Below are 12,250 nucleotides of genomic sequence, written 5' to 3' on the forward strand. Positions count from 1 at the left end.
GTATTAAAAATTCCTTTTTTTTGTTTGTCTTGCACACTATAAAACAGACATTTTGAAAATACTTACTTTAAATTCTCAGATACAGTTTTGGCCTTGTTGTAGTGACCCCCAACTGGATTTGCTGCAGCTATAATTGATGTCCTAGCTGGCAAGCTGCAAACAATCCCAGCCTTAGCAAGACTAATACTTTGCTGTTCCATAGCCTCCAGCAAAGCTTGGTGCTGGCTCCCCATTTTATCAAACTCATCAATTCCACATATACCTAAAAAGAAAAATAATTACAAAGTGGCTAATAAGCAAGGGCAATTGTTCAACACTTTGAGAAGACTGCTGATACGAATTCCATCGTGGTCAAAATGAAATTTATTCAGGGTAAAAATATTTAGTATTTAAATGTGAGAATTCTCTTTTTACTAAGATTAAAATCTTTCATGGTAGACATTTAAAGAGTACTACTGAACTAATAAGTTCTTGGAATTCCTAAATAATGCTTATTGTTAATAAATTCTTGTACATATTATTATGCTATATTTTGATCTATGCTTTATTGAGAGCTTGTATTTTTTTTTCAACATAACATAAATTCTTGGATTTTCATAAAATAGTTGCTGACAAGATACTTGAACTGCAACCCATCACATGATGTTAGGTTGAGGGCCACATGGTAGAATATTGTTAGAGTGCATATTTACTAGAGCACAGTATAAAATGCTTGTGGTTGAATTTCAAGAGGATGTGGTTTGTGCAGCAAATGTTTGACAGCAGGTAGAAAAGTCATACTTTGAAAAAGGGAAGGTTTTGAGGTATTCAGAAACCATCGAGTGACCTAGTTATGAGACCACCTATGACCCTAGTGTAATCAAAAGCTAATAGTAAAACGCACACCCCTAGGGTAGAAATTTTAGAAAACATAGAACATGCTAAGCTTATTATGGGATGTTAGTATGTTACATGTAATCAAGTGCGTCTACGCAACAATGTAACCAATCATGTTTTTTTACATGCCTACTTCCCTATTTTTGAAAAGTATAAAGATTGATGTAAAACTTTGCTGAAAACAGCCAATAGTTTCAGCAGTGGTAAATTCTGAAAATGAAGTAAAACCCATTTAATCAAATTAGCTCAAAGTATCTGCCTATGGAAATATTTCTTACTTTATGTAATCATCACTATCAGTCTGTACACTTTACTTCCTCCCATTCCCTATTTCCCAATGTTTGAGAAATATATGCCTGTCAATTAAGACTGCATCTCAATATCCAATAAAATGAAAGTTTATACCATAATAAATATGCCCACCTATAAGGTTTACATAGTTTTGTTGTCCAGATAAATACACTTGAATGTGATACCTTGATCTCCAAGTACCAGGGCACCAGCTTCCAGTGCAAAATCTCCAGAGGAACTATCTCGAGACAGAGTTACAGTCAGGCCAGATGTAGTACTGGCATTGCCACAAACATATACTCCACGAGGTGCAGTATTGCACACAGCCTGAAGAAACAAGTTGAAAAAGCTAGCTTTGCATATTATGGATTAATTAAAAAGAATAAAATGCCCAAGGAAGAATATATGTAATTATTTTGAAATAACATGGTATCCAGTGCTACAGAATACTATTTAAAAGAACCTGGTGGTTAAGCATGAGAAATAAGCTATATTCATAAACAGATGAATCCATACTTGCAACATCTGACTCTTCCCCAGTCCTGGATCTCCAACTATGAGAAGATGTGGGTCCCCTCGAATAGGAATCCTGTTTTTATCATCCACATATTTTTGACATCCTCCAAATAATGCCAGCACTAAACCAGCTTTTACCATCTGTAACATGAGACAGCAATCCTTAAAATATTTGCAAGGGATAATTCAGTGTAAATAGCACATGATCCAGATAGTCCCTGTCAATATTTGGCAGAAGCTTCTAACTCTTCAGAAGTTGAAATGAAAATGCAGTGGCAACAAGCCAAGTTCAGACAATAAAAAGAAGTCCTGCAAAAATTGTTACAAAATCTTTTACAGCACGATAGTGTCAGAAAAGTACAGTAATGTTATTTTACCATTCAAGACTTTGTAACCATTATGCATTTTTTAAAACAATGAAGGATTTTAATAAAATAATGGTGTATTTTTTAGGCAGCTATTAGGCATATTATCAATATCCCTCTATGTAGTTTTATTATGGTCTTCAAAACAGGTATATATCAGATTATGTGAGGAATAAAGAAACTCATTTTAATGCTGATATAATATATTGAATAATACTAATAATGCTATAGTAATGGAAATCCCAATTTAACAATAACCTCATTCACATTTTCTTTTGTTGGTTTGCAAAGCACTAAAATGTACTTTAAAAACTAGGCCCATAATGTATTTATTCTCTACTAAGCATTTGGAATATAAACCATTGAATGTCTCTGTTGGAATATACTTACCTCATGACCATAAATAGTGGGACAAAGAGAGCTAGGAAGAAAGAAAATTGTATTACCATGTAAAATGTAATGTGAAAACATATTTAAGATTATGTATCTCAAATCAGATGCTTATTCACAAATACACACTGTATAAAGGTAATACAAATGAAGTACCATTCACCTGAATTACATGGCTTGTGAAATGTATGGCTAATTAAGTATGAATGCATATTGGATGATCTATTATGTTCCTGTTACTTTAGGGAGATGGGGAAGGCCAAAATGCCTATAACATCCAGAGTCACACTAATTCTACTTGGGCTTCAAGAGTTCATCATCTGAAGCCCACATACACTCAAATTTCCCCTTCTGGCTTCTAATATTTTTTTTTAAATGCTGAAAAGCCAGACTCTTTACCCACTATATTATTCTTTTTTTGTCCAGAATTATAAAAGACACAATTAATACAGTATCTTGCTTGCAGTAAAAGAATTAGTACAAGGTTAATATTTTATTACTGGTTTGCAGCTATCAAAACCATAAAGAATACTGCGGGCATGGCCATGCACTTTTAAGATCCATTTATGTCTATTATCATCATCATCATCATCATCAAATAATATTTTGTTGTAACATTTTTAACTTTTAATTTTACATTTGATATGCTGTAAGCCATCCAGAGCCTTTTGGAGTGGGAAGCTATACTAAATCTAAATTATTATTATTATTATTATTATTATTATTATTATTATTATTTCATTGAAATCAATTAAAGTTAAATGTAATTAAGTTTAAGTGCACAAGGCTTCATCTTTTAGATTAGATAGGATTTCCACACATATAAATGTTTAGTTATTACATAAAAAGAATACTTGTACTGTCTATCCTTTCAAATAACAAACAAGCAACAGAAAAAAATCACTGTAGCTTAGTATTAAATCAAGTTATAGACTGAAAATAATATTTAAAAGACAGATGTCAGTAGTCTCACAGATTCATATAGCCTTTTTAAGCATCCTGCTTTGTCCACAGTGGTGTTTGTGATGTCACAAATGGTATGGTTGACATCATTTCCTGGATCTGAGACTTTTCAGTAGTGCTATATCTTGCCAGCAGCATAGAGGGTGGTATTATCTGCCAGTTCCTACGATGCTGTCAGAACTCACAGTAAGCTCTTTACTACATTCCTACCAGTACAGCAGTGTGGTAAGAACTTTCACAAATATTTATCTATCAGAGTTATATCTTGCCTTTCATATAGGCAGGAAAAGAGACATGATATTCCCTTCTCCTATTTTTCTCAACCACAACACTACCTGTGAGACAGGTGGAGTTAAGAGAGAATGACTGGCTCAAAGTCACCTACTAGCCATGAGTGGACTTGAGCCTGCACTTCCCCAATGCTAATCAAACACCTTAACAACTAAACCACATTGGCTCTCAGTAGTTCTCTTATTATCACATTTAAAGCACCTAAATTTTCTTGCTTTGCTGCTTTATGGATGTGATAGGACAGATATTCCATTATTGTAGAAGCTTTTTTGGAGAAAGTCCTCCTGCACTAAAATAGAATTACAATTGACTATCTTCATCTGGCTTGGAAACTAAACAAGATCAGGCTTGATTAGTAGTTGGATGGGAGACTGCCAGGGTATCCCAATCCTGTAAAATGTATTGGGAAATTAAACAATCACCCATAAAGAAGGTAATGGCGAACTACTGCTGTGCAGTTGCCAAGTAAACTCCATGGATGTGTTACCAGCCACTGAGCTGGTAACTCAGAAAAAGACTAACTTTTCAGTCACACTGAATTTCCTAACAATGAGATTTTCTAATTATTCTAGGCTCTCATCCTGGGTGAGGACTTTCTAGTCCTATTGTCTAAGCCCTATTTTCAGTCCAACTCTAGAACACCCAAAAGGAAAAAGCACAAAAGAAGGATAAGTAACATTTGTAGAACACAGTAAACATAATTGGTTGGATTGTTTGTTTTTGGTGTGGATGTTCAAAACACAATGATTCCAACTGAACAAAATGCTAGAGGCAACTGTACAGTTCACTCTTTCATGAATATCAAGAATATCTTGTAGTGGTCCAATCTCTAATCATTTTTTCTACAACATCGTTTTCATGTTTTGAAGATGTCAAAAATTCAGAAATGTTTGATACCTGTGCTATGTCTTATCAAATGTTTTTGCTATACATTCAACTAATACAAAAGAACATATACTCCAGACATGTGGCTTTGTTTGTAAATTAAGGTTCTGATGGATTGTTTGAAGCATGATGGCAAACAAAATATATCCACTGAAATACACTAAATGACATACTTGACAATGAGCTTGAAAAGATTCTCTTCAGCTTGGATTTCCTGGACTGCATAAAGATCTTTAAGTGAAAACTCCAGGCATCCTTGATGGTTTAATCCATGTTCATAATTTTTGATTTTCTGGCCTTTTGTATTACTGATAGAGTTTGCTTCAATGTATAACAGGAAGACACATTTATCATTTTTATTTCTTGATGCTCCTGTTAAAATATCAAAAGTATGATCATGTTAATCTCTCTGCATAAGGACATAATTTATAAGTGCTTACAGAGAAAACCTATATATTTGTAGCTCAACTTACAGTAACTAGAAGTCTCACTAAGATATTTGCTTAATATAGTACAGTCATATACACCAATGTCATCAGGAGCTCAAGCTAGGCTCAAAAAAAAAGTCACCGGATGATGCAGTCACTTAAGTAGCACTATTTGACCATGATGGAAGAGAGAAAAGTATGGGAATAATCTAGTTCTGTCTTATCTTTTGGAGTTTTGCTAAATCTTATTATCAGAATTGGTTCATAAATCATGCTAAACTTTAATGCAGCTTGGTTTTCTATATTGTGTGAATCCGGTCATTGTGGTTTATAAAAAAGTTTATGGGTTGATATGTTACGCAAAATCTCAATTGTGATTTATTTATGGTAAAGCAGAGAATCACACAGCACAAAGTATTAATGTGATTTTTTTTGTATCTTAAGACAAAGAATATAACAAGAAAATGTTATGTTTAATAAAATCCCAAAAGGCACAGCATAGTCTTACAAAGAAAATATAAACAGAAATATTGGTCTTTTTGCAATACAGATAGTCCTTGACCTACAACCATTTGTTCAACGACCGTTCAAAGTTATGACAGCATTGAACAAATGGTGGTTGCAACCGGTCCTTGGAGTTCCAGCTGTCCCAGCACTCCCACGGTCACGTGATTGCAATCTGGGCACGTGGCAACTGGTTTGCACTTATCATGTGATAGCCATTTGCAATCTTCTCTGCCAGCTTCCCCAGAAAGTCAGTGGGGAAGCCGGCAGGGAAGATTGCAAGTCGCTGGGGTAAGTCCTCCCCCAGCCCCTCTGTGCTCACCCCGCGCCAGCCACTTGCACACCTCCCACACCCTCCCCAACCCATGCCTCTCATGTATCCCCCAACCTCTGCTTCTCATGCACCCTCCCTGAGCTTCGCCATACCTCTTGCATAGCCCTTCACACCCCCGACCTGTGCCTCTCGTACATCCCCTTGCATCCTTGGATACCCTCCCCGATCTGCGTCTCTCATGCACCTTCCCTGACCCTCCCTTCTACCCTCATGCACCCACTTCAACCCTCCCCACATCCCCTCACACCTCCCCTACCCGGCAGCAGCCACTTACCTGCCTGCCAGCATGGGACTTGCAACTTCCTGCCAGATTCCCCACTGACTTAGGTTGTGGGAAGCCAGCAAGAAGTTGCCTCACCTTTTTTTTAATAGTAATTTTATTAAAGATTACAATTGCAAAGATAAAAACTAATACAAACTTTAAAAAAAAGAATAAAAAGAAAAAATAGAAGGTGCAGAAAAGAAAATAGAAAGAAAAATAGAAAAGAAAGAAAAAATAAAATAGTAAAGAAAAGAAATATATAAAGAAATAACTTCCCATAGAACTCTCATAGAAATCTTAAGAGATTGTGCAAGTACTAAGAGTTTTCAGTCATCTGGGGGGGACAAAATAATTTTTAAAAAATCAAAATAATTTTTTAAAAAGCCAGTTTGGTCTGGTGGTTAAGGCACCAGGCTAGTCCTGCCTTAGCCATGAAAACCAACTGGATGACTGTAGGCCAGTCTCTCTCTCTCTCTCTCAGCTCAACTCACCTCACAGGGTTGTTGTTGTGGGGAAAATAGGAGGAGGAAGGAGTATTAGGTATGTTTGCCACCTTGAGATATTTATAAAAATAAGAAAGGTGGAATAAAAAAAATCTTTTAAAAAAATTCTGGTTCCTGTTTAGCTGTATGGATATACAGTATACAGTAATTAACATTTTATGTTAAATAGTGGCAGATTGCCAGCACACATAACCAAACATTGCTAGCCACTTCAGTTTCTTAGGCAAAAAGGAGTATTCTTTCTGATTCATTGATGGATTGATTATGTACTATCAAGTTGGTGTTGACTCTTAGTGACCACATAGATTTTCTCCATGATGATCTGTCCTTGACCTGGCCTTTCAGGTCTTTCAACAGTGTAACAATATATTTAACACTATCTTTATACTGTCATATTGCTTTGCTAGTTTATTTGGTTTACCTTTGCTAGTACTTTTTGACAAATATTTTCTTGTTACAGAGATGGCTATTATCTGCCCTGTATTTTAATGTTTATTTATTTATTGCATTTCTATCTCACCATAATCCAAGCAACTCTTGGAAGCTTACATGATGTAGAAACATTAAAATAGCCACAGTAAATCTTAAAATCCAGTAAATGATTTAAAATTTAAAAAAAGAACCCACAGGGTCCAAGTAAACCAAGATAAAAATAAGGTAAGGTAAAACTAAATATAAAAAATGGCTAAAACTCCCTGTCTAGTTAGAATACTCTCTGGAACTGTTGAATTCTCAGCATCCTGAATGTTATCAAGGAGACTGTTCCAGAAGACTGGCACTGCCACTAAAAATGCAGCACCTCTTGTCTTCAGCTGTCCTCACTATCCAGAAGTAGAGAACTAAGAGCAGTTCTCTGTGAAAACACTATTTTCAAGCACTGTGTACCAATACACTGATCTTATTGTTTTAATTTAAATCTCATGGCTGTAGTCTTTGACACTGATTGTCCTTTACTTCTGATTACACTAATTTGGCAAAATACAAATATATACATAGACAACTGAATTAATAGCCATTTTCTAAAATGAATAAAATACTGTATAGATGTCAATACATAAAAGATAATATAGTTCACCTTCTTCCGTGTTCGATACCTTGACAATTCCTGCAACAGTAATCACATCACCTGGAACACAACTATCTACAAGATCATGAACCAATTCACATTCTATTGTCCGAGGAATTCTACCAGCTTCTCGGTGATCATCTGACATGAGCTCTTGAATCCTGGAATACCAAGTTAACAAAAATATACAGCCCAATAAGAAAAAAAAGACGTTACCACAGGTGGAGGAGAATGGAGATCTATAAATATTGAGTATTTAAACTAAGGTAGGTCAAAACTAGCATCCTGATTCTTGCTTTGGTTTTTGGAATACTAATATATTCCTGGCAAACCTCAGAGCTGAAGACAGGTTTAAATGAATTATAAATCAAAGATCCATGAAATCTTCTTTCTTAAAATACTGCCCCCCCTCCCCCACACACACACATCGTATGGAGAAAGCAGAAGAATAAGTAGCCAGAGCTCAAACTAGTTTTCTCACAATACCAAATCTATTTCTTACAGAAAAAAAGGGGATTGCTGCCTCTGGATTAAGGATAATTTTATAGGTAAAATTGAATATTTTATCTTTCAACAGGATTATTATTCAACATAACTTTTTAAATTACAATAAAAGGGTATAGAAATAAATGTAGAAGTAAATTCCTTCACATTACAAATAATTCATTACATTTACTGTAAAATGGCTTACAGTATAGTAGTTTATCAAAATGTAAATTTCTATTAATCTACAATTTCCAAAATATTAGGGAAACACTACATATTTACTTAATCGACTGCCAGTCCACTGTAACTGTATAAGGAGAACTTCTATCTGCAGTGAAGGATCGTCCATGACATTCAGGCAAAGGACACTGAAACACATTAATGTTTAAATTTAGCACAAAACAAGGTTTATATCACAGCCATATTTGTTCTGTTTGATTTGGGGAGGCTTGCATTTGTGCTTACTGAATCTTTCTTTCCATCATAAATAATACTCTTAAAATGAACAATAATTTGTAAGATCCATTTATCAAGATATGATTCGTGTCCTTAAATGGGCAGTAAAGCACACAGCATGAGAAATTGATTTTGGAAATTTAATCAAATTTTCTAAATATATTTAAATTTTATATAAAGTATACCATTACATCTTATTACTATAAATACTAGTCACAAAAAGTCAGAGGTAGCATTTTTGATTTTCAGTTTTTTTTTTTAATTACCTTTGTTGGAAGAGTGTATTTTCCATCAGGCAGAGGAAAACTCTGAGTATTTCCGCAAGAACTGCATATAAAGGCCATCTTGGTGCAGATGGGTTTAATGTTACTAACACGGACAACAGTCCCACGTAAAGCAACGTACTTCCCATAGCAATTAGCTCGAATATTCTTAATTTGAGTAAGTGGATCATAGTTGTACACTCTAAAAAAATTATTAAAATATATTTAAATAAAATTGATCTATACTAATAATTGTCCAATTCAGTGAGAGTTAATCCTGCTTAAGATAATAGTACTATTCACATAACAGTAACTGGTGAAAACAATGGGATTTTGGCTATGTATTCAACTGGTGATAAAAAAACTAAGAAGATTTTAATTTATCATAACTAAGATGTGTCACTGATTTAAATGAGAACTGAGTTTAATTTTCTCTAAATGGAGCCAATGCTTTATCACCTTTTGTAGAAGAAATATACTGAATGTATTAAAATAACATTTCTTTCTATTGTGACTCAGTCTTAGCCCAAATAAATTATAATTGTAGAAACTTATGTTTAAGTATCCACTTTCATTTATACTGCAAATTATTTCGGCAGGCCAAAATTCAGAGCAAAGCTGTATGTATGTACATATTTGGATGTTAATGCATTTTTATAGTTAATCACAAAATTAAAACATAAAAACTTCCTAGGAAGTTTTCTCATTAAGTTATTCTTACATAACATAATTGCTATATTCAGTTTAGGAACCTTTATAATGTCATAATTCTATCCCTTTCAGAAAATAATCTATTTCATATAGATCCAATTGTGCTGAAAATCGAAACATTTGATTCGCTGTCTTGAAATGTTTAGTCCTGCTACTTCAAATAAAAGATAATTTTCAAGATGTAATACTGTAATAATGTATGTTTTCTCTGAAGTTACTTCTGTGTGATTCATGGGTAACTATGGTTTCTGTAGAATAGTTTCCCAGAGATGACAAAATAGGAAACTGCATTTTGTTATAAAGTAGGAATGAAAACTTAAAATATTGTCCCCACAAATCAAAATAAACAGGACGATACAGTCAAGAAGCCCATCAAGGCATTTCTCTGAACTGTGGTTTGTTGGTAAATCTAAATGAGGGCAGAGAAATTAATCCTGCCTGCACTAATAGTACTATTGCTCTTGTCATTTCAGTTAGGTGACTGCTGGTACAAAGTTTAATATCAGCCCTTTCCGATACTCCAGAAATCAATCATGTTATCATTAAAATTTTCTAGAATTTTTTATGCAATCATTTTCTCAAAAATGTCAGTGACTTAAGACTTCTTGCCATTTCATACTCATATACAAGAAAGTTCACAAAACCCTTTAAAACATTTTTAGTTTTCTCATAATTAATTTAAAAAATAGATACCTCGCATGAATATATGGCACATTTATAATAGGCTCTTCATCAATGGGCAGCCCTTCTTGCTCCTGCAGTTTTGCAGCATGCTTTTCAAGGTCTTTGATCAATACCTAGAGGATAAAAAAGAAACTGCCTGATTTCCATGAGATAATTCATGGAGATAATTCATATAGAAAAATTTTTTAGAAGCAAATGGTGCTTCTGACTGTCAAAGGGAGGATTTTCTTGTAATTTATTTTGCTTTTCCACTGTAGTACCCATTGCCACCTGGTATACTATTCCAAAGGATCCCCTAGTCCCCACAATTGAGGTCTTTAAGCAGCCTCCGTAATTAGACTTAAAGACCAAGCTACTTAGCATTCTAAAGAAGAGTGTGTTCATGGGTGTAAAGCACCCTACCTCCAAGTCCTAATGCAGCTGTCTGATGAAAATTTGACACAGCTTCACAGAAGGCTGTTTCTAGTTCTCTGTGTATGAGAACTTCTGTTATAACTGTCAGCAAAGTTGCTGTGCATGCACACACATGTGCAGACACCCAGGGATAGCCTTTGAAGCAACTGCATGAGATCTCCAAATGATGGGATCACTTTTATACATGTTTTGCTCATGCTAGCATGCTTTTCAAAACAGGAAATCTTTTTGAATACATACACTTTTTCAATACATATGCAGGATTTCACTGTCAAGCAGAGTTATCAAATATACACACTCCTCCTTTCTTTTATTATTTTTATTCAGACAATTATTCAACTCTCAAAAATTAGGGAGTCATGCAACACAATCTTTCCAGGCCACTTCTTTTACCCCAAGGATGTAAACTAAAAGGTTTTTTTTGAAGTTTTGGGCTGAAACCTTATGTAAATTTTTAAGTCCTGTTGAATTCAGTCAGGCTCAATTTTAAGATATATATATTTATAGATAGTATTGTTATTCCTTTTTAGGAAAATAAATATAATTGTTCTCTCATACCAGATAGGATTTGCATTTTGTGAATAATAAGACTTTTGAATGTAAAAATGTCTACTATTTGTCTAATGCATTTACCTGATGTACAGCTAGGCCCATGCAGTCCAATATTTTTTGTGGTGTATCTCTTAATTCAACGGCAACATCAGGTAATGATTCCACTAATTCCTTATCACATATAAGTTCTTTATAATCCACAAGAATACTTCCTTTTCTTTCTATTTCATCCTATAAAATAAGAATGTGTGAATTTGTGATCAGTAAAATTATAACGTTACTGTTTGTTGTTTATTCCATAACACATTATCTTAATCATAGTTATAAGCTGTTGTAGCATTCTCAAATATTAAAGACCATTGAAAAATATTTTAATAAAAATACCAATTCCTGATTCAGCTGCCTCATATTCCAAAATATGTGTAGTCTGCATTATATGTGGATTATCTCACTTGTTTGTTGAACCTAGCAACACTGCTGATTATGCTTCCCTCTTTTCACTTTTGGCACACAATAAAGAGGATAAATCAGGTAAATCTGACTGAAAACTAACATACTCTGTGCAAATAGTTGAATATGTGAAGAAAAAAATGGATGTAGTTTAAGACAAGACCACCCACTTTTCTAAAAGTTTCCTGTCTGTCCATCCATCCGTCCATCCATCCAATACAAATCTTAGCATTAAACATCAGATCACAGACAGCTGGAGAACAAGGTTAAACAAATTTTCTAAAGGTTCTTATAGAATCGATTTGCTACCTCTCTTAGAAAAAACAAAATTAAAATGTTCTTAAATACCCTGAATCCTTGGATTCTCTCAGCATATAAATACAAGAAACAAACAAACAAATGTGTGGGGTTAAACCAGCTTCAGAAAACAAAAGTATCCAAAACAACATATAATCTAACAATTTACCTTATCATAAAACTCTATTCGAGATTTGAAAAATGTTTCAAAAGCTTCAGTCTTCTGAACAAAAGGTGAGTTGTCATCATATGCTGAATTAGAC

General features: G+C 34.1%; 1 protein-coding gene across 4 annotated transcripts in view; it reads right to left on the bottom strand.

Annotated features, from left to right (window-relative positions):
* Nucleotides 1–12,250, bottom strand: part of LOC103068233 (DNA helicase MCM8) — a 51,489-nt gene that overhangs the window by 33,011 nt on the left and 6,228 nt on the right. For all 4 annotated transcript variants that reach the window (XR_015795073.1, XR_015795077.1, XM_088134783.1 and 1 more), the window contains exons 4-14: nt 12,157–12,239; nt 11,322–11,471; nt 10,284–10,387; nt 8,883–9,081; nt 8,443–8,528; nt 7,684–7,835; nt 4,751–4,949; nt 2,439–2,469; nt 1,684–1,824; nt 1,353–1,494; nt 67–262 (exon numbers count right to left, since the gene is read on the bottom strand). Coding sequence is in view for 2 of the 4 variants with exons in the window: in XM_088134783.1 (XP_087990909.1) it covers nt 67–262; nt 1,353–1,494; nt 1,684–1,824; nt 2,439–2,469; nt 4,751–4,949; nt 7,684–7,835; nt 8,443–8,528; nt 8,883–9,081; nt 10,284–10,387; nt 11,322–11,471; nt 12,157–12,239 (1,483 nt within the window). In the remaining 2 variants the exon portion in view is untranslated. The remainder of the gene's footprint in view (nt 1–66; nt 263–1,352; nt 1,495–1,683; nt 1,825–2,438; nt 2,470–4,750; nt 4,950–7,683; nt 7,836–8,442; nt 8,529–8,882; nt 9,082–10,283; nt 10,388–11,321; nt 11,472–12,156; nt 12,240–12,250) is intronic.

This window comes from Python bivittatus, unplaced genomic scaffold (genome assembly GCF_059951505.1).
Source record: "Python bivittatus isolate LINGU-HERP-01145 unplaced genomic scaffold, Pbiv_v1 ctg000020_np1212, whole genome shotgun sequence".
Classification (NCBI taxonomy): domain Eukaryota; kingdom Metazoa; phylum Chordata; class Lepidosauria; order Squamata; family Pythonidae; genus Python; species Python bivittatus.